The sequence below is a fragment of the Pongo pygmaeus genome, chromosome 5, assembly GCF_028885625.2.
Source record: "Pongo pygmaeus isolate AG05252 chromosome 5, NHGRI_mPonPyg2-v2.0_pri, whole genome shotgun sequence".
In the NCBI taxonomy this organism is placed as follows: domain Eukaryota; kingdom Metazoa; phylum Chordata; class Mammalia; order Primates; family Hominidae; genus Pongo; species Pongo pygmaeus.
The window spans coordinates 43,288,517-43,309,966 of record NC_072378.2 but is presented as its reverse complement, the minus strand read 5'-3'; the positions used below and the strand labels follow the sequence as shown (position 1 = coordinate 43,309,966).

The window sequence follows — 21,450 nt, the reverse complement described above, 5'->3', positions numbered from 1 at the left end:
TTTTTTTTTAAACAGGGTCTTGCTTTGTTGCCTAGGCTGGAACACAGTGGTGTGACCATAGCTCACTGCAGCCTCGAACTTGCAGGCTCAAGCGATCTTCCCACCTCAGCCTCCTGAGTAGCTGCCATTATGGGGGTGCGCCACCATGCCTGGCTAATTTTTTTTTTTTTTTTTGGTATGTCTGTGTCACCCAAGCTTATCTCAAAACTCCTGGGCTCAAGTGATCCTCTTGCCTCAGCCTACCAAAGTGCTGGGATTACAGGCATAAACCACCTCACCCAGCGTGTTTGAACTCTTCTTTACATATTATTCGTTGATATTTCATTAGGTAGAATGTTGTATCTATCTATTATATCTTCTTTAATTATTGACAAAATGTACCAAATAATTACAATCCTTCATCTACAAATTGTCCATGTCCTGCCCACTAAAATATATTAAAACTGCTTTTTATTTTACTTAATTCGTCTCCATAAATTTTATTTTTGTAGAGACAGTCTCACTTTGTTATCCAGGCTGGTCTCAAACTCCTGGGCTCAAGCAATCCACCTGCCTCAGTTTCCCAAAGTACTGGGATTACAGGCATGACCACCATGCCTGGCCATCTCTCTGTAAATTTTAGATGCCCTGGGCCATGGAAAAGATCACAGAATATAAATCAATTTACTGTTTGACTTCATTGAAAATAAGAATAGGTCGAGCCTGGCTAACATGGTGAAATCCTGTCTCTACTAAAAATACAAAAATTAGCTGGGTGTGGTGGCACACACCTGTAATCAGCTACTCGGGAAGCTGAGGCAGGAGAATCACTTGAATCTGGGAGGTGGAGGTTGCAGTGAGTCAAGATCGCGCCACTGCACTTCCCTGGGCGAGAGTGAGACTCCATCTCAAAAAAAAAAAAGAAAAGAAAAGAAGAACAGGTGATATTTTAAATGTGGGACACATTATTTGGAATTGGCTGAAAAGACTAAATTCTTCATTCCCAAATGTGTGACATGTTTGCAAAAAGACTTCATCTTGGGAATGTGGCTGTAACTGGACAAACTCCAAGTCCTATTTGAGGACACATTAAAATCCTGCAATTGTGAATTATGTAGATACAATAACTGCAAATGGGAGACATCCTGGTTGTTTTGGTGTTTTTTATTTTTATTTGCTTTTTAGAGATGAAGGTCTCACTGTGTTGCTCAGGCTGGACTGGAACTCCTGGGCTCAAGTGATCCTCTCAAGTCACTTCCCAAGTAGCTGGGACTACAGGTGTGCACTGCACATGGCTTGTTTTTGTTTTGATTCAGAACAGGTAGAAATTCATTTTTCCAGTGATGACTGCCAAATTCCAAACTCTAGTCCAAACCATTGCATAAAACTCTTCTCTGCTAATTGGATCTACCCCAGACTGAACACTGAAACACTTGAGGAGTGGTGCTAGCAGATCCACCCACCCACTTGGATCTCCTAGCAGAATTATCAAAGCAGATCCTTTTTTGGAGTTTTAAGAAAGTCCTGTTAGTTAAGTGTGAAACAGGTCTCTATATCAGTGGGTCGTAACACTAATAATGGACATTACTATTAAGTGTAGTGTTATCAATAAGTACTCCACTGACGTGTAAGAAGAGAGGTTCTCCCAAAAAGCCCTGAATTCACCACTACACACTCTATGCATGTAACAAAACAATACTTGTGCCCTATACATTTATACAAATAGAAAACTTAAAAAAAAAGAGAGGTTCTTTTTACCATTTCACACTTTATTAAAAGCAGGGTTTTGGCCGGGCGCAGTGGCTCATGTCTGTAATCCCAGCACTTTGGGAGGCCAAGGCGGGCGGATCACCAGGTCAGGAGATCGAGACCATCCTGGCTAACACGGTGAAACTCTGTCTCTACTAAAAATACAAAAAATTAGCCAGCCATTGTGGTAGGCGCCTGTAGTCCCAGCTACTTAGGAGGCTGAGGCAGGAGAAAGGCATGAACCCAGGAGGCAGAGCTTGCAGTGAGCCCAGATCGCGCCACTGCACTCCAGCCTGGGTGATGGAGCGAGACTCTGTCTCCAAAAAAAAAAAAAAAAAAAAAAAAGCAGGGTTTTGTTTGTTTTTTGAGATACGGTCTCAAAAAACAGGCTGGAGTGCAGTGGTGTGATCACAGATGCTCACTGCAGCCTCGACCTCCCAGGCTCAAGTGATCCTCCCACCTCAGCCTCCTGAGTAGCTGGGATTACATATGGCTAATTTTTTTTTTTTCTAGTAGAGACGAGGTCTCACTATGCTGCCCAGGCTGGTCCCAAACTGCTGGGAATACAGGTGTGAGCTACTGTACTTGGCTGTTAAAAGCAGTTTTAGCCAGGCACAGTGGCTCACGCCTGTAATCCCAGTACTTTGGGAGGCTGATGCGGGTGGATCACAAAGTCAGGAGTTCGAGACCAGCCTGGCCAATATGGTGAAACCGTGTCTCTACTAAAAAATACAAAAATTAGCCAGGCATGGTGGTGCGTGCCTGTAGGTCTCAGCTACTTGGGAGCCGGAGGTTGCTGAGAGCCCAGATCGTGCCACCACACTCCAGCCTAAGTGACAGAGTGAGACTCCATCTCAAAAGAAAAAAAAAAAAAAAGCAGTTTTAAGGAGTGCTAACCTCCAGCAAGATCTCTTCAGTACACACAGATCTGTTCACTGAGCTATTATTATTCAACATAAATATGATATGCTATTTTTGGACCTGATAACAGGCTAAGCATTGCTTATTGAAACAGGTGACGTAGCACACGCCATTACATCTAAAACACCAAGACTGGGTTGGTGAGTCCAGGTTACCCTTGAACAACTTGGGGGTTACAGGCCCTGACTCCCCACACAGTTGAAAATCCATGTGTAACTTTTTTTTTTTTTTTTTTTTTTGAGACAGGGTCTTGCTCTGTTAACCAGGCTAGGGTGCAATGGCATGATCTCAGCTCACTGAAACCGCCACCTCCTGTGCTCAAGTGATCCTCCCATCTCAGCCTCCCAAGTAGCTGAGACCACAGGAATGCACCACCGTGCCTGGCTAATTTTTATATTTTTTTGTAGACATGGGGTTTCGCCATGTTGCCCAGGCTGGTCTCAAACTCCTGAGTTCAAGCAATTTGTCTGCCTCAGCCTTTCAAAATGCTGGGACTACAGGCATGACCCACTGTGCCTGGCCCCCATGTATAACTTCTGACTCCCCAAAGACTCGATTACTAATAACCTACTACGGACCAAAACCCTTACCTATAACATAAAGTTGATAATACATATCCTTTTTTTGAGAGACAGACCAAGTCTCACTCTGTTGCCCAGGCTGGAGTGCAGTGGTGTGATCTCGGCTTACTGCAGCCTCTGCCTCCCGGGTTCAAGCAATTCTTCTGCCTCAGCCTCCTGAGTAGCTGGGATTACAGGCGTGCACTAGCACATAGGCTAATTTTTGTATTTTTAGTAGAGACGGGGTTTCACCATGTTGGCCAGGCTGGTCTTGAACTCCTGACCTCAGGTGATCTGTCCGCCTCAGCTTCCCAAAGTGCTGGGATTACAGGGGTGAGCTACCACGCCAGGCAAATAACACATACCTTGTATGCGTATTATATAGTGTAATCTTACATTAAAGCTATAGAGGCCGGGCACGGTGGCTCACGCCTGTAATCCCAGCACTTTGGGAGGCCAAGGCAGGCGGATCACGAGGTCAGGAAATCGAGACCATCCTGGCTAACATGGTGAAACCCTGTCTCTACTAAAAATACAAAAAATTACCTGGACGTGGTGGCGGGTGCCAGTAGTCCCAGCTGCTCTGGAGGCTGAGGCAGGAGAATGGTGTGAACCCAGGAGACGGAGCTTGCAGTGAGCTGAGAACGTGCCACTGCACTCCAGCCTGGGAGACAGAGCGAGACCACGTCTCAAAAAAAAAAAAAAAAAAAGCCAGATTGCCGTTGACCCTCACACATACAACATGGAGCTGAACTACGTGGGCCCACATATATGTGGATTTTCTCCTGTCTCTGCCACCCCGAGACATCAAAATCAGCTTCTCCCAATATGAGAAGGATGAAGACCTTAAGATGATCCACTTCCACTTAACGAACAGTAAATATATTTTTCTTATGACCTTCTTAGTAACATTTTTTCTGTAGCTTTTTTTTTTTTTTTTTTTGAGATGGAGTCTCGCTGTGTCACCCAGGCTGGAGTGCAGTGGTGCGATCTCGGCTCACTGCAAGATCCGCCTCCCGGGTTCACGCCATTCTCCTGCCTCAGCCTCCGGAGCAGCTGGGAATACAGGCGCCCGCCATCACGACCGGCTAATTTTTTTTTTTTTGTATTTTTAGTAGAGACAGAGTTTCACCGTGTTAGCCAGGATGGTCTCGATCTCCTGACCTCGTGATCCGTCCGCCTCAGCCTCCCAAAGTGCTGGGATTACAGGCATGAGCCACCATGCCCGGCCAATATGGCTTTTTTATGTCTTTTTTTTTTTTTTTCTTTTTTGGGCAATCTTTTCCACTTAGGGGCAGTTGGTGCTAATACATGTTGCTATTACCAGAGCTATTACCAGATGGCAGTAGGGTCCATCTCATTGAAATGAGTGACTTAGCATGGACCCATATATCTGTCACAAAAAATAGGCTTTTCTTTCAAGATCAAACAATAAGGGGAATTTTGTTCATACTTGGGAACTATAGTGATGCAGGGCTGCGGTCAACATCTGGACAGCATAAGTCTCCACACTAGAGGGGAGTGTGGGGCTCCCATTCACAGGACAAACCTCATGGGTTTGTAGATTTATGATGATAATTTTCTGGCAGGCATTCAGTCAAGTGTCTTTTTCTAACAAATGTAATTAAAACAATTTTCTTTTTTTTTTTTTTTTGGAGACGGAGTCTCACTCTGTCACCCAGGCTGGAGTGCAGTGGCAGGAGGTTCAGGCAATTCTCCTGCCTCAGACACTCAAGTAGCTGGGATTACAGGCGCATGCTGCCACACCAGGCTAATTTTTGTATTTTAGTAGAGACGGGGTTTCACCAAGTTGGCCAGCTGGTCTCGAACTCCTAACCTCAGGTGATCCACCCACCTCAGCCTCCCAAAGAGATGGGATTACAGGTGTGAGCCCCCACACCCGGCAAGACAATTTTCTGACAGATGGAAGTTAAAGGTGTGAAGAGCACCTTTTCCTAACTTGCATAAAGATCTATGGAAATGCCACCCAGCAGTCTCAAAGTAAGGAGAGGAGCCTGCCTCCTAGGACCTGCCCTTTCAAATGAATATGGAAGCCCTGATGCAGCACTCATGAGATTTTACTGTCTGAGCATGTTTTTTTGTTGTTGTTGTTTTGTTTCAGACAGAGTCTTGCCTGTTGCCCAGGCTGGAGTGCAATGGCATGATCTTGGCTCACTGCAACCTCTGCCTCCCAGGTTTGAGTCATTCTTCTGCCTCAGCCTCCTGAATAGCTGGGATTACAGGCGTGCGCCATCACGCCTGACTAATTTTTTGTATCTTTAGTAGAGACGGGGGTTTCACCATATTGGCCAGGCTGGTCTCGAACTCCTGATCTCGTGATCCACCCGCCTCGGGCTCCCAAAGTGCTGGGATTACAGGCGTGAGCCACCGTGCCTGGTCATCTGTGGTTCTTTTAAGCACTGAACTGGAACAAACTGGCCTTGTGGTCTGTCCATCAGTCCTCGTGGTTCTAGTTGATGGAAGTCTCCAACAGAGATGGAGCCATTCTGCTGTTTGTGTTTCTGAGGACAAGACATTGACCCAATGTAAATTCACTGAAGTCCTGCCCCCTCTTAGGACAACACCCTGGGTTTATCTTGGTGAAGTGAGTTCTAGCTGCCTCCTCTTAAGGACCGTGAGAGATGTTTGCTAAGCATGCAGACTCCCAGGTCTCAACCCAGCAAGTCTGAGGCAAGCCCAGACATCTGTATGTTTAGCAAGTATTCTAGGCGACTCTCATGTCCAGGTGAGTTAAGTTTAGAATCTTGTTCTAATGAGGCTTCTGACAGGAGGATGGAAATCAGGTTAACTTGAGTGCAGCTAGTACCCTTACCTGATTATACTTGTGCCCTATAAATTTATACAAATATAAAACTTTTAAAAACAGAGGTTCTTTTTACAATTTCACACTTTATTACGAGCAGGTTGTTTCATTTTGTTTTTTTGAGACAGGGTCTCAGTCTGTTACTCAGGCTGGAGTGCAGTGATGTGATCAGCCTAAGTCTCCACACTTAAGGGGGGTGCAAATGGGAGACATCCTGGTTGTTTTGGTGTTTTTTTGTTTTTATTCGCTTTTTAGAGATGAGGGTCTCACTGTGTTGCTCAGGCTGGACTGGAACTCCTGGGTTCAAGTAATCCTCTCAAGCCACCTCCCAAGTAGCTGGGACTACAGGCATGCACTGCGCATGGCTTGTGTTTTGATTCAGAACAGGTAGAAATGCATCTATATGAATTTCTGTATATCAGGTAGATTAATTTCTGCCTGTTCTGAATCAAAACAAAAACAAGCCATGGATGGGAAGGGATATAGGAAAGTGGGAGGCAACGCCCAAGTTCGGAAAGGCTTGTGTGGTGGGGAGAAGAAAAGAAAAACCTGGGCTGGGCGCACAGCCACACACCTGTAATTCCAAAACTTTGGGAGGCCGAGGTGGGAGGATTGCTTGAGCCCAGGAGTGTGAGACCAGCCTGGGCAACATGGCAAAACCCTGTCTCTACCAAAAAAAAAACACCAAAAAAACCCAGAAAAAATAGGTTGGGCATGGTGGCTCATGCCTGTAATCCCAGCATTTTAGGAGGCCAAGGCGGGTGGATCAACTGAGGTCAGGAGTTTGAGACCAGCCTGACCAATATGGTGAAACCCTGTGTCTACTAAAAATTAGCCAGGTGTGGTGGCACACGCCTGTAGTCCCAGCTACTCGGGAGGCTGAGACAGAATTGCCTGAACCAGGGAGGTGGAGGTTGCAGTGAGCCAAGATCACATCACTGCACTCCAGCCTGGGTGACAGAGCGAGACTCCATCTCAAAAAAAAAAAAAAAAAAAAAAAAAAAGCAGCAGAAAAAAACAGAAAAAATTAGCTGTACATGGTAGCGTGCGCCTCTGCACCTGTAGTCTCAGCTAGTCGGGAGGCTAAGGTAGGAGGATCGCTTGAGTCTGGGAGGCTGAAGTTGCACTGAGTCATGATCATGCCACGACATTGCAGCCTGAGCAACAGAGGGAGAACCTGTCTCAAAAAAAAAAAAAAAAAAAAGCCAGGCGTGGTGGCTCACGCCTGTAATCCCAGCACTTTGGGAGGCCGAGGCAAGCAGATCACGATGTCAGGAGATTGAAACCATCTTGGCTCACACAGTGAAACCCCACCTCTACTAAAAAAAAAAAAACAAAAAAAAAACAAAAAATTAGCCGGGCGTGGTGGCGGGCGCCTGTAGTCCCAGCTACTCGGGAGGCTGAGGCAGGAGAATGGTGCGAACCTGGGAGGCGGAGCTTGCAGTGAGCCAAGATTACACCACTGCACTCCAGCCTGGGCAATAGAGCGAGACTCCATCTCAAAAAAAAAAAACAAAAGGGAAAGAAAAAATCCCAGAAAGCCAGGTTTCCTGCATTCTGCCTTTCTAGGCAGGGCCAGAGTAAGCTGCTGCTGGGTGGGCTGGGTGAAAGCTAGTGAGTATGCAACAAGCCTGGCCCTTGGGAGGCAGTAACCACAGGTCAAAGAGCAAAGCAATGACAATACTGCCTGCCCTCAAGTCTGGGCCAGGGCCTGGGATTGGGCCACTGGGCCAACACCTCAGTAAGGAGTTTTTTGTTTTTTTGTTTTTTTTGAGATGGAGTCTCTCTCTGTCACCCAGGCTGGAGTGCAGTGGTGTGATCTTGGCTCACTGCAACCTCCACCTCCTGGGTTCAAGGATTCTCCTGCCTCAGCTTCCCAAGTAGCTGGTATTACAGGCATGTACCACCACGCCCAGCTAATTTTGTATTTTTAGTAGAGACGGGGGTTTCTCGATATTGGTCAGGCCGGTCTCGAACTCCTGACCTCAGGTGATCCGCCCGTCTCAGCCTCCCAAAGTGCTGGGATTACAGCCATGAGCCACCACACCTGGCTTGGGGGTTAGATCTTTACCTTGTCCTACTTTAAAAATCGATGAGGCCAAGCATGGTGGCTCACACCTGTAATCCCAGCACTTTGGGAGGCCGAGATGGGAGAATTGCTTGAGTCCAGGAGTTTGAGACCAGCCTGGACAACGTGGAGACCCTGTTGCTACAAATTTTTTTTTTTTTTGGTTGAGGGGGATGAAGTCTCACTCTGTCGCCCAGGATGGAGTGCAGTGGTGCAATCTTGGCTCAATGCAACCTCCGCCTCCGGGTTTCAAGCAATTCTCCTGCCTCAGCCTCCCGAATAAGAGGCTGAAACCACACCAGGCCCAAAAAATAAATTTAAAAAATTATTGGCCGGGTACGGTGGCTCATACCTGTAATCCTAGCACTCTGGGAGGCCGAGGTGGGTGGATCATCTGAGGTGAGGAGTTCGAGACCAGCCTGGCCATCATGGTGAAACCCCGTCTCTATTAAAAATACAAAAATTAGCCAGACATGGTTGTGTGTGCCTGTAATCCCAGCTACTCGGGAGGCTGAAGCAGGAGAATCACTTGAAGCCAGGAGGGAGAGGGTGCAGTGAGCCAAGATTGTGCCAGTGCACTCCAGCCTGGGTGACAGTGTGAGACTCTTGCAAACAAATAAAAAAGTATTTAAATAATTTTTTCTTTTTTTAGATGCATGGTCTCACTATGTTGCCTAGGCTAGTCTCGAACTCCTGGGTTCAAGCGATCCTCCAGCCTTGGTCTCCCAAAGTGCTGGGATTACAGGTGTGAGCCTCCATACCTGTTATACAAAAAATAAAATGTTTAAATTAGCCAGGTACAGTGGCGCATACCTATGGTCCCAACTATTCAGGAGGATCACTTGAGCCTGAGAGGTTGAGGCTTGCAGTGAGTCATGATCACGCCACTGCACTCCAGCCTGGGTGACAAAGGGAGATCCTGTTCCAAAAAAGAAAGGTGGGGGAAAGGGCCAGGCATGGTAGTTCCTGCCTGTAATTCCAGCACTTTGGGAGACCAAGGCAGGTGGATCACATGAGGTCAGGAGTTCGAGGACAGCCTGGCCAACATGGCGAAACCCTGTCTCTACTGAAAATACAAAAATTAGCCGGGTGTGATAGCGGGTGCCTGTAATCCCAACTAGTTGGGAGGCCGAAGCAGAGAATCACTTGAACCCAGGAGGCGGAGGTTGCAGTGAGCTGAGATTGTGACATTGCACTCCAGCCTGGGCAACAGAGTGAGACTCTGTCTCGAAAAAAAAAAAGACCCAAAACAAAACAAAAAACAAAACAAAAATCAATGAAGCTCTGGGGACAGAAGTAAGCCAGGCCTTGAAGTGCTGTTAGTGATAGAATGGGGGAATCAGATAGTGGCCACCAAATCCTAGACAGTTCAGGGGGCAGGAAACAGATCCCTGCCCTGAGTGCCAGCCCCTCCACCTCACCCCCAGCCATCTTCTATGCTCAGAACAAAGTCCAGGACAAGACCTGCATCTAGACTGGAATCTCACTGCTCACCAGCTCCTTTAATGGGGAACATCAGTCCTGGAGACGCAGAGGTAGAGGCTGGACCAAGACAGTATCATTTTCCCAGGACCTGGCGTCATCCTCAATAGCCTAAGGAGAGACAGATTCCATTCTGTTCCACTCTCTATGGCCTTGGCTGCCCTAACCTGGTAGAGGGGGAGAAGCTGGGACCAGGCTATGAGGAGGCCCCTCACTCCCAGGTCGGCCCCCAGAGCCACTGCAATGGACGCAGGGAGGCTTCAGCAGTGTATCCCTCCTACCCACTGGGCCTGGCCTGGAAGTGTGAGGTAGAGTTGCAGTGTGGGTGCTCATGGGAGATCTGCTGCAGGCACAGCTCCCCCAGGACTTGCTGCCATTCTTTCCTTCCAATAAGCCACAGCTGCTTCCTATTTGCCTTTTAGGAATCTTGGTGGTTAGGCCAGGTGCAGTGGCTCCCACCTGTAATCCCAACACTTTGGGAAGCCAAGGCGGATGGATCATAAGGTCAGGAGTTCAAGTCTATCCTGGCCAAGATGGCGAAACCCTGTCTCTACTAAAAAATACAAAAAAATTAGCTGGGTGTGGTGGCAGGCGCCTGTAATCCCAGCTACTCAGGAGGCTAAGGCAGAGAATTGCTTGAACCTGGGAGGCAGACATTGCAGTGAGCCGAGATCGCACCACTGCACTCCAGCCTGGGCAACAGAGTGAGACTCCGTCTCAAAAACAAAACAAAACAAAAGAATCTTGGTGGTGGTGACAGGTTAAGGCCAAGAAACCAAACCAGTTCGATACAACTCACACTGTCAGTGCCAGGGGTTGAGTGAAAAGGCCCTGGCAGCTGTGGAGAGTGTAAGTACTATGGATTTGTAATCTGAATGCCAGTGTCTGCATCCCAGCTATAGCACTCCTTAACAGCACGACCTTGACTCCAAGGTCCGTTGACTCCAAGCATATCACTTGACTCTAGCCTGTTTTCTCCTCTACACAATGAGGTTAACAGCACACCTCACAAGAGTGTGGTAATAGTAAAAGTTAAAGCATACAATTTGAATACATACAATTGTCATCACTACTGTTACCAGTTGCCCTGATCCCTGCCTTCAGGACAAACTGGGAGGTGCCTGAGCTTCCCACCCCTCCTTCCTAGAGGCCAGCCTCTCTGCTCCTCCCTTGGCCCTGAGGAACATGGTGTGACCAGGTGGTGTTGGGAACCGGGTGTCCTCCCAACTGCACTCCAGGTACGACAGCTAGGAACCTCAGAGTGATCAAGTGTGGTTGTCAGAGAACAAGGTTCAGGACCAACAGTCAGGGCCAGGTGGAAGCAGGAGCAGGGGCGGGAGCTGGCCGGGTAAACACTGCGCTTTACACAACAAATGGGAGGCCTTGGGAAGAGGAGCAGCAGGAGAGAGGGAGGGAGGGATGGAAGGGCAGCCAGGCGTCCAGGACACAAGGGAGCAGCGTAAGGTCAGTGCACTGCCCTGGGCCTCATCCTATGCCCATGCCTCCCCTCACCCCAAGACAACCCTGGGCCTTCCCAGCACTTGCTGCTCCCGAGAGTGGGTGGGTTTAGCCTTCCCCTCCTCAGCCCCACAGCCTGGAAGGCGAGGGGCAGGAAAGAACAAGAGGCTCCAGGGCACCTCTGAGGGCTGCAGAGGACTCAGAAATCAGAACCAGAACATTTTTACTCTTTGGGCCCTGGGGAAGGCCAGGCAGAGTGCAAGGTGTCCACAGGAGGGGTAAGCAGAGAGGAGCTATGGGGGGCTGCAGTCCTAGTACCCTGTTGGGGAGGACTGAGGGGAGGTGAGTTTGGTCTCCGGAGGGGCTCCAGTCCTGGTGCCCAGTTCTGACACCTGTCCCTCCTGAGTTCACACTGGAGTCTTTGCAGTCCTGAAACCACAAGGCCTGCCTGAACCCTGGGTCAGGAGAGAAACACTTGGGGAGGGGAAAGGACGGCGTGGGCTACCCATGACGGCTCTGAGTTCTTCCTGGGGCTTGTGTCTTTCCTTGGCAGAAGAGGGCACAGCCAAGGCAAGGAGGGCCTGAAGGCTGCGGGGCCATCCTGGCCTGCCAGAGCCATGCCCCTGACTCCTCAGCTTCAAAATCAAGGGTCTCAGAACAGAGGACGCTGGGTGGGCTCAGAGCTCATCAGGGGGGCTGTGTGTGAGAGGGGATGCCTTCTGGATGCCCTCATCCTCCTCGGGGCTGGGGTCTCCCTCAAGGCCACCCAGCTCCTTCCTTTGTTTGCTGCTGCTACTCCTGCCGCCTGCTGCCTTGGCCCTGCTGCTCTTCTTCTTGGACTTCTTCCCTCCCAGGGCAGCTGTGTCTCCCTTCTTGCCGGACCACTGCTCTGCCAGGCAACCTAGGGTGTGGAGGAGAGAGACCCTCAACAGAAGTGCCTCAGGGCTGGGGTGCTGGGCGAGGAGCACTGAGCAGGGAGCCATGGGAGTAGCAACTGGGACTGTGCTTGACATCAGCCTCGCTGCCTCCTGCCTCTCGCTGTGGCCACCAGGCCCCTCTGGGGGCATCTGACTTGTCTGCCCATCATTCTGCACCTGGTTTCAGTGACGCTTACTTCACCATGTTTTGCCAATCAAGCCTTTCGAGGGCAGAGATCCTACAATGCCCTCTGGGGTCCTCTGTTTCTCCTCCTACCCACCTCCCTCAAGGGAGAGCTAACAAATCATCCAGAGCCAGCCTGCCCTTGCTTCCCCAAACTCACTGGTGTCTTTTCCCTTCAGCACGTGGTTGGCGCAGAGGAATTCAGTCAGGTCTTCCTCCTGATGGTTCCTGTACCAGTCCTCGATCACCTCCTCAAACTCTTCCACCAGCACGTCGCACTGTTAATCATAACACCTCATATTGGCAAAGCCCCAGCACCTGACTCGCTCCTAGAGGAGCTCAGCTAAGCCTCGCAACCCACTGCAAGGTAGGCAGTGGCAGCGGTTCACCTAAGGAAACTGAGGCCAGAGAGGTGAAATGACCTGACCAAAGCCACCCGGCCTGGGTGGACTTCCTCAGAGCAGACCCAATCCCCACCAGTCCCTCACTGGGCACAGCAGCCCTTCCAAGGGCTGAAGGGCCTGTACCTGCTTCTTGAGGTCAGCCACCTCTGCAGAAGTCTCGTTCCACAGCTCATAGGGGATGTCCATCACCACCTTGACCCCTTTGTGTACCAGGTTGTGTAATGTCTCAAAGGTCTCTGACATGCCCTGGAAGAAGCGACCAGACATGGGAGGTGGAGCTCCGTTCTCTCCCTCGCACCCTCGTCTCCCAGTGGTGGCTAAGAACCCAGCTGTAAGACCAATGCTCAATGCCCTCTAAGGATCCTCATCCTTTTTTTTTTGAGAAGGAGTCTCACTCTGTCACCCAGGTTGGAGCGTCTCAGCTCACTGCAACCTCTGCCTCCCAAGTTCAATAGATTTTCCTGCCTCAGCCTCCCAAGTAGTTGGGACTACAAAGGCACGCCACCATGCCCGGCTAATTTTTGTAGAGTTGGGGTTTTGTCATGTTGGTCAGGCTGGTCTCGAACTCCTAGCGTCAAGTGTTCCACTCGCCTCGGCCTCCCAAAGTGCTGAGATTACAGGTGTGAGCCACCGCACCCGGCCTCATCCTTGACCTGACCTTCCTCTCCCCTCTTTCAGGCCTGCTTCCCACAACCCCTGCACATATACCCCGACCTGCCTCTGCACACCTCATCCTTTCAAAAAGACCTGCGGCTGCCCTCAGGCCCTTTGGCTTTATGCTTCTTTTCCAGGAAATAGGTTTGTCTTAGCTCTTTCCCCTCACTACGGCTGGAGACACTCCCACATTATCCAGACCTGCTGTTCCACTCTTCCTGGGTTGTGTCTTTCCTCAGTGGGAAAAAGGCACAGCTGAGGCAGGTAGACCCTTTATTCTGTAAAAACTATCTCTGCTAGCTGCCTAGGTCTTATCCCCAGAGAAAACATACTATCCATTTCCTCTATTTTCCCAGAGATAACTCATACAAATACCAACATCTAAATATATCCTCCCCCCGCCTTTTTACACAAGCAGTGGTACAGCATACACACTCTTTTGCACTTGCCCTTTTTATACCTTGAAGGGCTGGGTGCAGTGGCTCATGCCTGTAATCCCAGCACTTTGAGAGGCCAAGGTGGGCTGATCACCTGAGGTCAGGAGTTCGAGACCCCCCGGCCAGCATGGTGAAACCCCGTTTCTACTAAAAAATACAAAAATTAGCCGGGCGTGGTGGTGGGTGCCTGTAATCCCAGCTACTCAGGGGGCTGAGGTGGGAGAATAGCTTGAATCTGGGAGGTGGAGGTTGCAGTGAGCTGAGATCACACCACTGAGCTCCAGCTTGGGCAACAGAGTGAGACTCTGTCTCCAAAACAAACAAACAAACAAATAAAAACCTTGAAAATCAATTGAATTCAGTTCCTAAAGAGCCTCCCCATTCTTCGTTTCCAGACGCATACTAGTCCACCAAACGGCTGGATCAACGTATTTAATCCCCTATTGGTAGAGTTAGATTGTTTCTCATTTTTTTCTGCTATGAAAAATAATTCTTAAACACTTTTTATTAAAGCAAACAGATTTATTACTGAGTGCAAAATTCATACAAATTTCTGCTGCTTGAGACTATACCCTTAGGTATCCCAGGAGTTTATGAATAGTATCCTTTGCTAGAAGGAAACTTAGGTAGAAAAATGTGGGTGGCAACTATCTTACCCTGTGCCAGGCACTGAAGATGTAGAGAGGAAGAACTATGGGTCTTGTTGTAAGTAGCTCATTCTCCAGAGAGAAAAGCACTCGTGCACATACTGAGTACATGGGACGTCACAAGGGCACCCCGGCGGTGTTGTGGGAGGTGCTGTGTGGGCCCAGAGATGGGACTGGGCAGTCACTCCCCACAGGTGTCCTCTGACATCTCGCCTAAACCCCCACCTTTCTGCACATCCTGGATCTTGCTGAGTTCTCCCTATTCTAGTGTCTTTAGGTTCCCACGGGGGCAGCAACTGTGGAGCACTTCTGCCTGTGTCTGAGATTGAAGCAGGACCCTCATGAACAGGCCCAGACCCTCATGCATGTGCCTGAAAAATCAGGCCACTCAGGAAGGGAGGAGCACAAGCAGCAATCAAAGAATGGGAAGAGGCAATGAAGGAAGAGCCCAGGTGGTGATCTTCAAATCACACTCACACCAGCAGACACACTAAGATACATGCAGGCCTGACCCCAGAGCGGATGAAGGACAATCCCGAATCCAACCTTGGCAAATCGGTTGCTGCCGGTCCTCTCCTTGTGCAGGCTATAATCCAGGAGCCTCTTGCAAATGGTCTCAGTGACTTCGATTAACCGCAAGTCCCTGCCAAGACAGGAGGATGAGAGGAACTGAGTTCCCCTCCTAGCCCCAGTGGGTTAGTGGTCTGTCCCTCCAGCCCTGTGCCCCAACACCTGCACATCTCACCAATGGGAAGTGAGTCAGAGCTGGAAGGAAGATAGGTCATCTGGTCTGGGGGATCTGAAATGCTGGAACACAGACCAGAGAGACAAAATTTTAACAGCTCTAAGGGAAGGAATTTTTTTATAAAGCTAAATGATTCAGTATTTAGATTTTTTGATAAAGCAAAATTATTAAATTTTGATAGTAAAATATCATTCTCTTTGAAAAGATGATCACAGCTGACAGAATTGGGTTTTTAAAAACTATATTTGTACCTGGCAAAATAAAAAGTTGGTAATCCTGTTACTAATGTTTTAAAAAATTGCATTGCGGCCGGGTGTGGTGGCTCACACCTGTAATCCCAGCACTTTGGGAGGCTGAGGCAGGCGGATCATCTCAGGTCAGGAGTTCGAGACCAGCCTAACCAACATGGTGAAACTCCATCTCTAGTAAAAAAATACAGAAAATTAGCTGGGCGTGGTGGCACACACCTGTAATCCCAGCTACTTGGGAGGCTGAGGCAGGAAAATCTCTTGAACCTGGGAGGTGGAGGTTGCGGTGAGCCAAGATCATGCCATTGCACTCCAGCCTGGGTAACAAGAGTGAAACTCCATCTCAAAAAAAAACTTGCATTGGTCTGTGAAATCCAGGTGTCTGAGAATCAATGATATGGTCCAACAGTCTTGCTTTTAGAGATGAGAAATCTGCTGAAGCTTGAAGAAGTTAAGGGATTTATGCAGGTCACCCAATTAATTGGGGACAGAATCAGTGGGCAAACTCAGGTCTTGGTTACAAATGATGCCCTTGTAGGGGGTTTGCCTAGCTGGGAGAAGGGAACTCCAAACCCCTGAAGCCTCCAGCAGCAACGCAGGCCAGGCCAGTGAGTCCCCATTCACTTACGACTTGGTGTATTTGACTCCAGAGGCCTTCCGGTCCAGGATGCCATAGCCCGTGCCAATCACCTCCTTGGTCTTGCCGGTTTCCTCAAAGGCTGACTTCAGCTCCACAGCAACATATTTACACACTGGGGGAGGGAGGTAGCACAGCCCACTGAGTGCACATTGAGTCTAATGGGAGGCCAGCTCCCAGCAAAACAGATCCAGGTGGGCATCCTTTCCTAGACTGGAGGACCAAAATCAGCACTCAAGGCAGGGAAGGAGTTAGAACCTGTGGAGGCTAAAGCAACTCCATCTTGGATGCTAATGTGCCATGTTGACTTCTGATTAACCCCAGTCCCAGGAATGCCTCTAGGATTTCTATTTTATCTACTGCTTCTTGTGTAAGAGCATGTACTTACTGTAAATCCTGCCCTTAAGCAACTTTTTTTTTTTTTTTTTTTGAGATGGAGTTTCGCTCTTGTTGCCCAGGCTAGAGTACAATGATGAGATCTCAGCTCCCGGGTTCAAGCGATTCTCCTGCCTCAGCCTCCCAAGTAGCTGGGATTACAGGCATGCACCACCATGCACGGCTAATTCTGTATTTTTAGTAGAGACAGGTTTCATCTTGTTGGGGGGCTGGTCTCGAACTCCTGACCTCAAGCGATCGGCCCATCTCGGCCTCACAAAGTGCTGGGATTACAGGCGTGAGCCACCACGCCATGGTCTATCATTTTACTTTCTAAAATTGCATACATACAGAAAAGCTGAAAGAACACAATGAATACCTTCCACTTGTATTCAACACTTGTTAATAGTTTGCCACATTCTCTCTCCAATATATAACATATAATATCTCAACAATATATACATTTCTTTTGCTACACCATCTTGAAAGTAAGTGGCAAACATGACCTTTTGCGGTAAATATATCATCATGTATCTCCTGAGAACAAAGACCTCCTCCTACATAACCATAGAACAATTATGATACTTGGAAAATTAACAATTCCAACGTCACCCAGTAGTCCATATTCAAATTTCCTAAATTGTCCCCAAAACATCTTTTATGGTTGTTAGATTACTTGATTTCATATGTGTTCCAACAACAGCTCTATTTCTACCAAGTTAATTTGCTCCATGCCCTCCAGAGAGCTCTTGTTCCTACTGTCTCTGCACATTTATTTCCTCATTTCCTCTTACCCTTCCTCAAATAGGTATTAGGCAACTCCTACATGTCAGCCTTGGGATACAGAGATGAAAACAAGGTCCCCTCCCTTCCAGATACTCAGTCTAATGGAGCAGATAAAGGTGTAGACAAACAACTACTACTGTGTAAGGAGTGCTACAGTGCTACCACCGAGGGTGTGAAGTGCCTGAGGCCCTAGGAAAATACTTGATGCCTTCTAAGGGCTTCTCTGCCCATCCTGCCCACCTCACATTATAAGCCTCTAACCCAGGAAGCCATTCTGCACTAATGCCAATTGCTCTAGATTTCACTCTGGGCCTCTGCAGGAGCCATGCTCTCCCTAAGGACCCTCAGTCATTTCATGTGTCTCTCCATATAGACCACAAGGGTCCCCAAAATGTGCATTATGTATTAGATTTTTTCTGTATTTCCTTAGCCTGGGACTTGATATATGCTGGATGCTTGATAAATCTTGTTGATAGAGACCATCTTCTGATGCCTCTGAATGGAATACCAGTCTGAAGGCTAAATGCCATCAGCAGTTTTAACACTGACAGCACAGTCTGCTAGAATACCAATATACCACAAAAATAAATACATCCCCTGGAGGCCTGCTTGATGAAACTAATCAATGGCTTGGAGAATTTGGAACACATAAAAATTCCAAGTAATAAGCTGGTGATCTTCAAGTCTGCAATGAATTGGGGATGTCTCACCTCCCCAGCTCTCCATCCAGGACCATCTGGGCTCCCTCCCCTCTTCTGTCCTGTACTCTGTGCAGGCACATCATTTTTCTGGCACCAATTGCCCCTCCTCCCACGCCCTCCCCAGGAGTGGGGAAAGGGGAGGTTTGGAACATCCTTTCTCTCTCATACCCATCAACCACAACCTTGCTTTCCAGCTCTCCCAAACATTACCTCTTCAAGACCTCCTCTGCGGATCCCACCCAGAACCAGACTCAAAGGAGACTCATGGCACAGACCCCAGACCCTCACTGACATCCACCCACTCTTTTTTTCCGAGCAGGTTCTCCTTCCTCTGTGCCGAGGCCTGTTCCACTCAGGCTACTGAGCCAGGAGGCAGGCTTGGTGGGCTAGACACAGTCAGCATTTAATAACAAAGGTGTAATAATAATAAACACAAACAAATATACTATTAAGATGAACCTAACAGTTGGAGTTTGCCAAGCCATCCTGAGACTGCAAATCCCTTTTCAATTAATCTTCATCAGTTACCAACTGAGGTTAGGCTAGAATGATCTCTAGATATACAGATATAGAGATCCTGGGCATCTCTATGCTTCTGTGAGTCCGTGAATGTTGCCTAAGGAGAATAAATGTGAGCTGCTTAGGCTATGAGAATAATAAGAGGGAGAGTATGGGCTCTTTGATATCAGAATAAGACAGAATACAGGCTGGGCACGGAGGCTCATGTCTGTAATCCCAGCACTTTGGAAGGCTGAGGCGGGAGGATCACCTGAGGTCAGGAGTTCAAGACCAACCTGGCCAACGTGGTGAAACCCAGTCTCTACAAAAATACAAAAATTACCCGGGCATGATGGCAGGTGCCTGTAATCCCAGCTATTTGGGAGGTTGAGGCAGGAGAATCGCTTGAACCCTGGAGGCAGAGGTTGCAGTGAGCCGAGGTTACACCATTGTACTCCAGCCTGGGCAACAGAGCAAGGCTCTGTCTCAAAAAAAAAAAAATAATAATAATAATAATAAGACAGAAAAGAAAGAGAAAAGGAAGCAAAACGCTGAAAGCCTATCAGTTAGCTGGGCTGGGTGCAGTGGCTCACGCCTGTAATCCCAGCACTTTGGGAGGCTAAGGTGGGCAGATCACCCGAGGTCAGGAGTTCGAGACCAGCCTGGCCAACATGGTGAAAACCCATCTCTACTAAAAATAGCCGGGCGTGGTGGCACACACCTGTAGTCCCACCTACTCGGGAGGCTAAGGTAGAAGAATCCTTGAACCTGGGGGATGGAGGTTGCAGCGAGTCAAGGTCGCACCACTGCACTCCAGACTGCGCGAAAGAGCAAGACTCCATCTCAAAAAAAAAAAAAAGGCCAGGCGCAGTGGCTCATGCCTGTAATCCCAATACTTTGTGAGGCCGAGGAGGACGGGTCACCAGAGGTTGCCGTGAGCCAACATCGCGCCACTGCACTCCAGCCTGGGCAATAAGAGCGAAACTCCACCTCAAAAAAAAAAAAAAAAAAGCTATCAGGACTAGAGGAAGAGTGAAAAGTGAAAGGGCGGCCAGGAGCAGAGGCTCACGCCTGTAAGCCCAGCACTGTGGGACCCCAAGGCAGGTGGATCACTTGAGGTCAGGAGTTCAAGACCAGCCTGACCAATATGGTGAAATCCCATCTCTACTAAAAATACAAAAATTAGCTGGGCATGGTGGCATGCGCCTGTAATCCCAGATACTCAGGAGGCTGAGACAGGAAAATCGTTTGAACCTGGGAGGCAGAGGTTGCAGTGAGCCGAGATTGTGCCACTGCACTCCAGCCTGGGCAACAGAGCCAGACTGTCTCATTAAAGAAAAAAAAAAAAAGAAAGAAAAAAAGAAAAGAAAGTACGGGGGAAGGCACAGGATTGAACTCATACTGGGTGCCCTACCAGTGAAGTCGGCTTATCTCTAAAGCATCGCCTTTTAATCTCTCTAATGGAAGGATTATGTGTCCCAAACTTACCCCAAACCCACTTTCCAGTGTTTAGGGAACATCTGGCCTGATGTAGGCTTTCAATTCAGATGAGAGATTCACAGCCAACTTTCTGGGGGCCCTGGGGTTACGGGGCTGGGAAGGCAGGCATGACTGTAAGGTCTGAGGAGAAAACTAAGGGACGGAGTGGAGGAAAAAGAAATAGGTCCTTTATGGTCCTGGCTCGCTGGTAGCTCCCTCTCTCTGTAGTTCCTCAACGCCTATGTCTTTGGGACTTACCTTTTTTCCAAAGTCCTAAAATCTTCTTTCAAGTTCCCCATAGGCTCTACTGTTCCCCCAAAGGGCCCTTCAGACGCAGATCCTCCTCCTCGCACACACCCACAGTCTCCCATTTAATCATCTGTATTCTCAAAACATTTATTGAGTGCCTACCGGACACTGTGTGAATACGTATCTAAGACAAAGTCCCTGCCTTCGAGGAGCTGTTAGTGGGTGCAACAGACAACTACACAGATTGGGTTGCAGTGAGGGCAAAAGGGGAAAGTCTTAGGTTCTTTTCCCCCAAGATGAGTCATCTGGAGCTCTTCAGTTCCTCAAACTCGTTCTTAGCTTCTCAGCCGGCAGGCCTCTGCCTCTGTAGTTTCCTGAGTGGGCCCCTCTCTTTCCACTTCTCTTCACCCGGCTAACTCCTAATGCCTCTTCGTGCTTCCTGTATGAAGCCCTCTTTGACTCCCCTCTGCACACAGCCTTCGCCCACCCCCTCCCCCACTCCAGGCTAGACCAGATGCTCCTCGCCCGGCCCCCAAAAGGAAGCTCTGTACCTCCCCTATCATGGCATCTACTACTCTGAATTATCATTGCTTGTTTCTATCAATGTGTGAACTCCAGGGGTACCGGGACCAGATCTCTCGTCCGCCGCGGCGTCCCGGCGCACAGCATGTTCATGGAACGAAGGGAACCTGCAGAGCTCGGAACCTTGCAACCCCCGACGCTGCTCCGCAAGCGCCACCCCTGGAGCCAGCCCCTCCGGCAGGATACGCCCCACGGGCCCCGCCTCCTCACCTTCGCATTTGCTGGGCAGGCGAACCCAGTCGTTCTCCTCAGCTCCGGCCTGGCTTGGGCCCAGCTCCGGGGCCGGCAGCAGCAGCAGCAGCAGCAGCAGCAAGGGAAGAAGCAGAAGACAGCGGGACGCGGGCTCAGGCAACGACTCCATGGCCCAGCCGGGCCCGACCCTATCGGACCGGGCGGCGCCTCCTCCCGCTGCGGGCGCGGAGCAGCTTCCCCGGGCCGCTTCCGGGACTGCACACGTGCCTCCGAGTAACCACGATAACAGCAAGCCTCCCGCCCGCCCTCCTCTCGCAGCCGCAGCCCGCCTTCAAAGCGGACCAAGGCCCGCGGACGGCGCAACCAATAGGCTTTCTAGGATTTGCCCTCTAGCTAATGGGATGACTATCTTTTTACGCCCTTGGCCAGTAAGAGAGCAGATGGTGGCCTCAGCGACCTATGGCAACGTCCTTTCCCACCCCCTAACGGAGGCTCTGGGAGAGAGAGGATGCAGGACCAGGACCCGAGGAGAAGCCTGCGTCTGGGCCTGGGTGGGACGCATTCAGGCGCGCAGGTGCTGGAAGATGTGGAGAAGGCCGTCTTCGCGGCTTTCTCCGCCTCCTCGAACGTCACTTCCCTCCTGGGGTCCTAATGCCGCAAGTCCTTACTGAACA

The 21,450-nt window shown here is 49.3% G+C and overlaps 1 protein-coding gene across 4 annotated transcripts; it reads right to left on the bottom strand.

The window, feature by feature from the left end:
* Positions 1–11,247: 11,247 nt before the first annotated feature.
* CNPY3 (canopy FGF signaling regulator 3) lies at positions 11,248–21,350 on the bottom strand. 4 transcript variants are annotated; one of them, XM_054493416.2, is made up of 6 exons: positions 20,795–21,350; positions 15,906–16,029; positions 14,831–14,927; positions 12,670–12,792; positions 12,303–12,420; positions 11,248–11,942 (listed from the first exon to the last, which is right to left on the bottom strand). In XM_054493416.2, exons 1-6 carry the CDS (start codon positions 20,943–20,945, stop codon positions 11,719–11,721), a joined length of 837 nt encoding a protein of 278 aa, XP_054349391.2. In that variant the 5' UTR covers positions 20,946–21,350; the 3' UTR covers positions 11,248–11,718. The 4 variants fall into 4 exon arrangements, 3 of the variants coding, with proteins under 3 accessions (XP_054349391.2, XP_063523096.1, XP_054349392.1); XM_063667026.1 differs by lacking the exon at positions 20,795–21,350 and adding an exon at positions 20,554–20,744; XM_054493417.2 differs by lacking the exon at positions 15,906–16,029 and having other exon boundaries at positions 20,795–21,340.
* Positions 21,351–21,450: the final 100 nt, after the last annotated feature.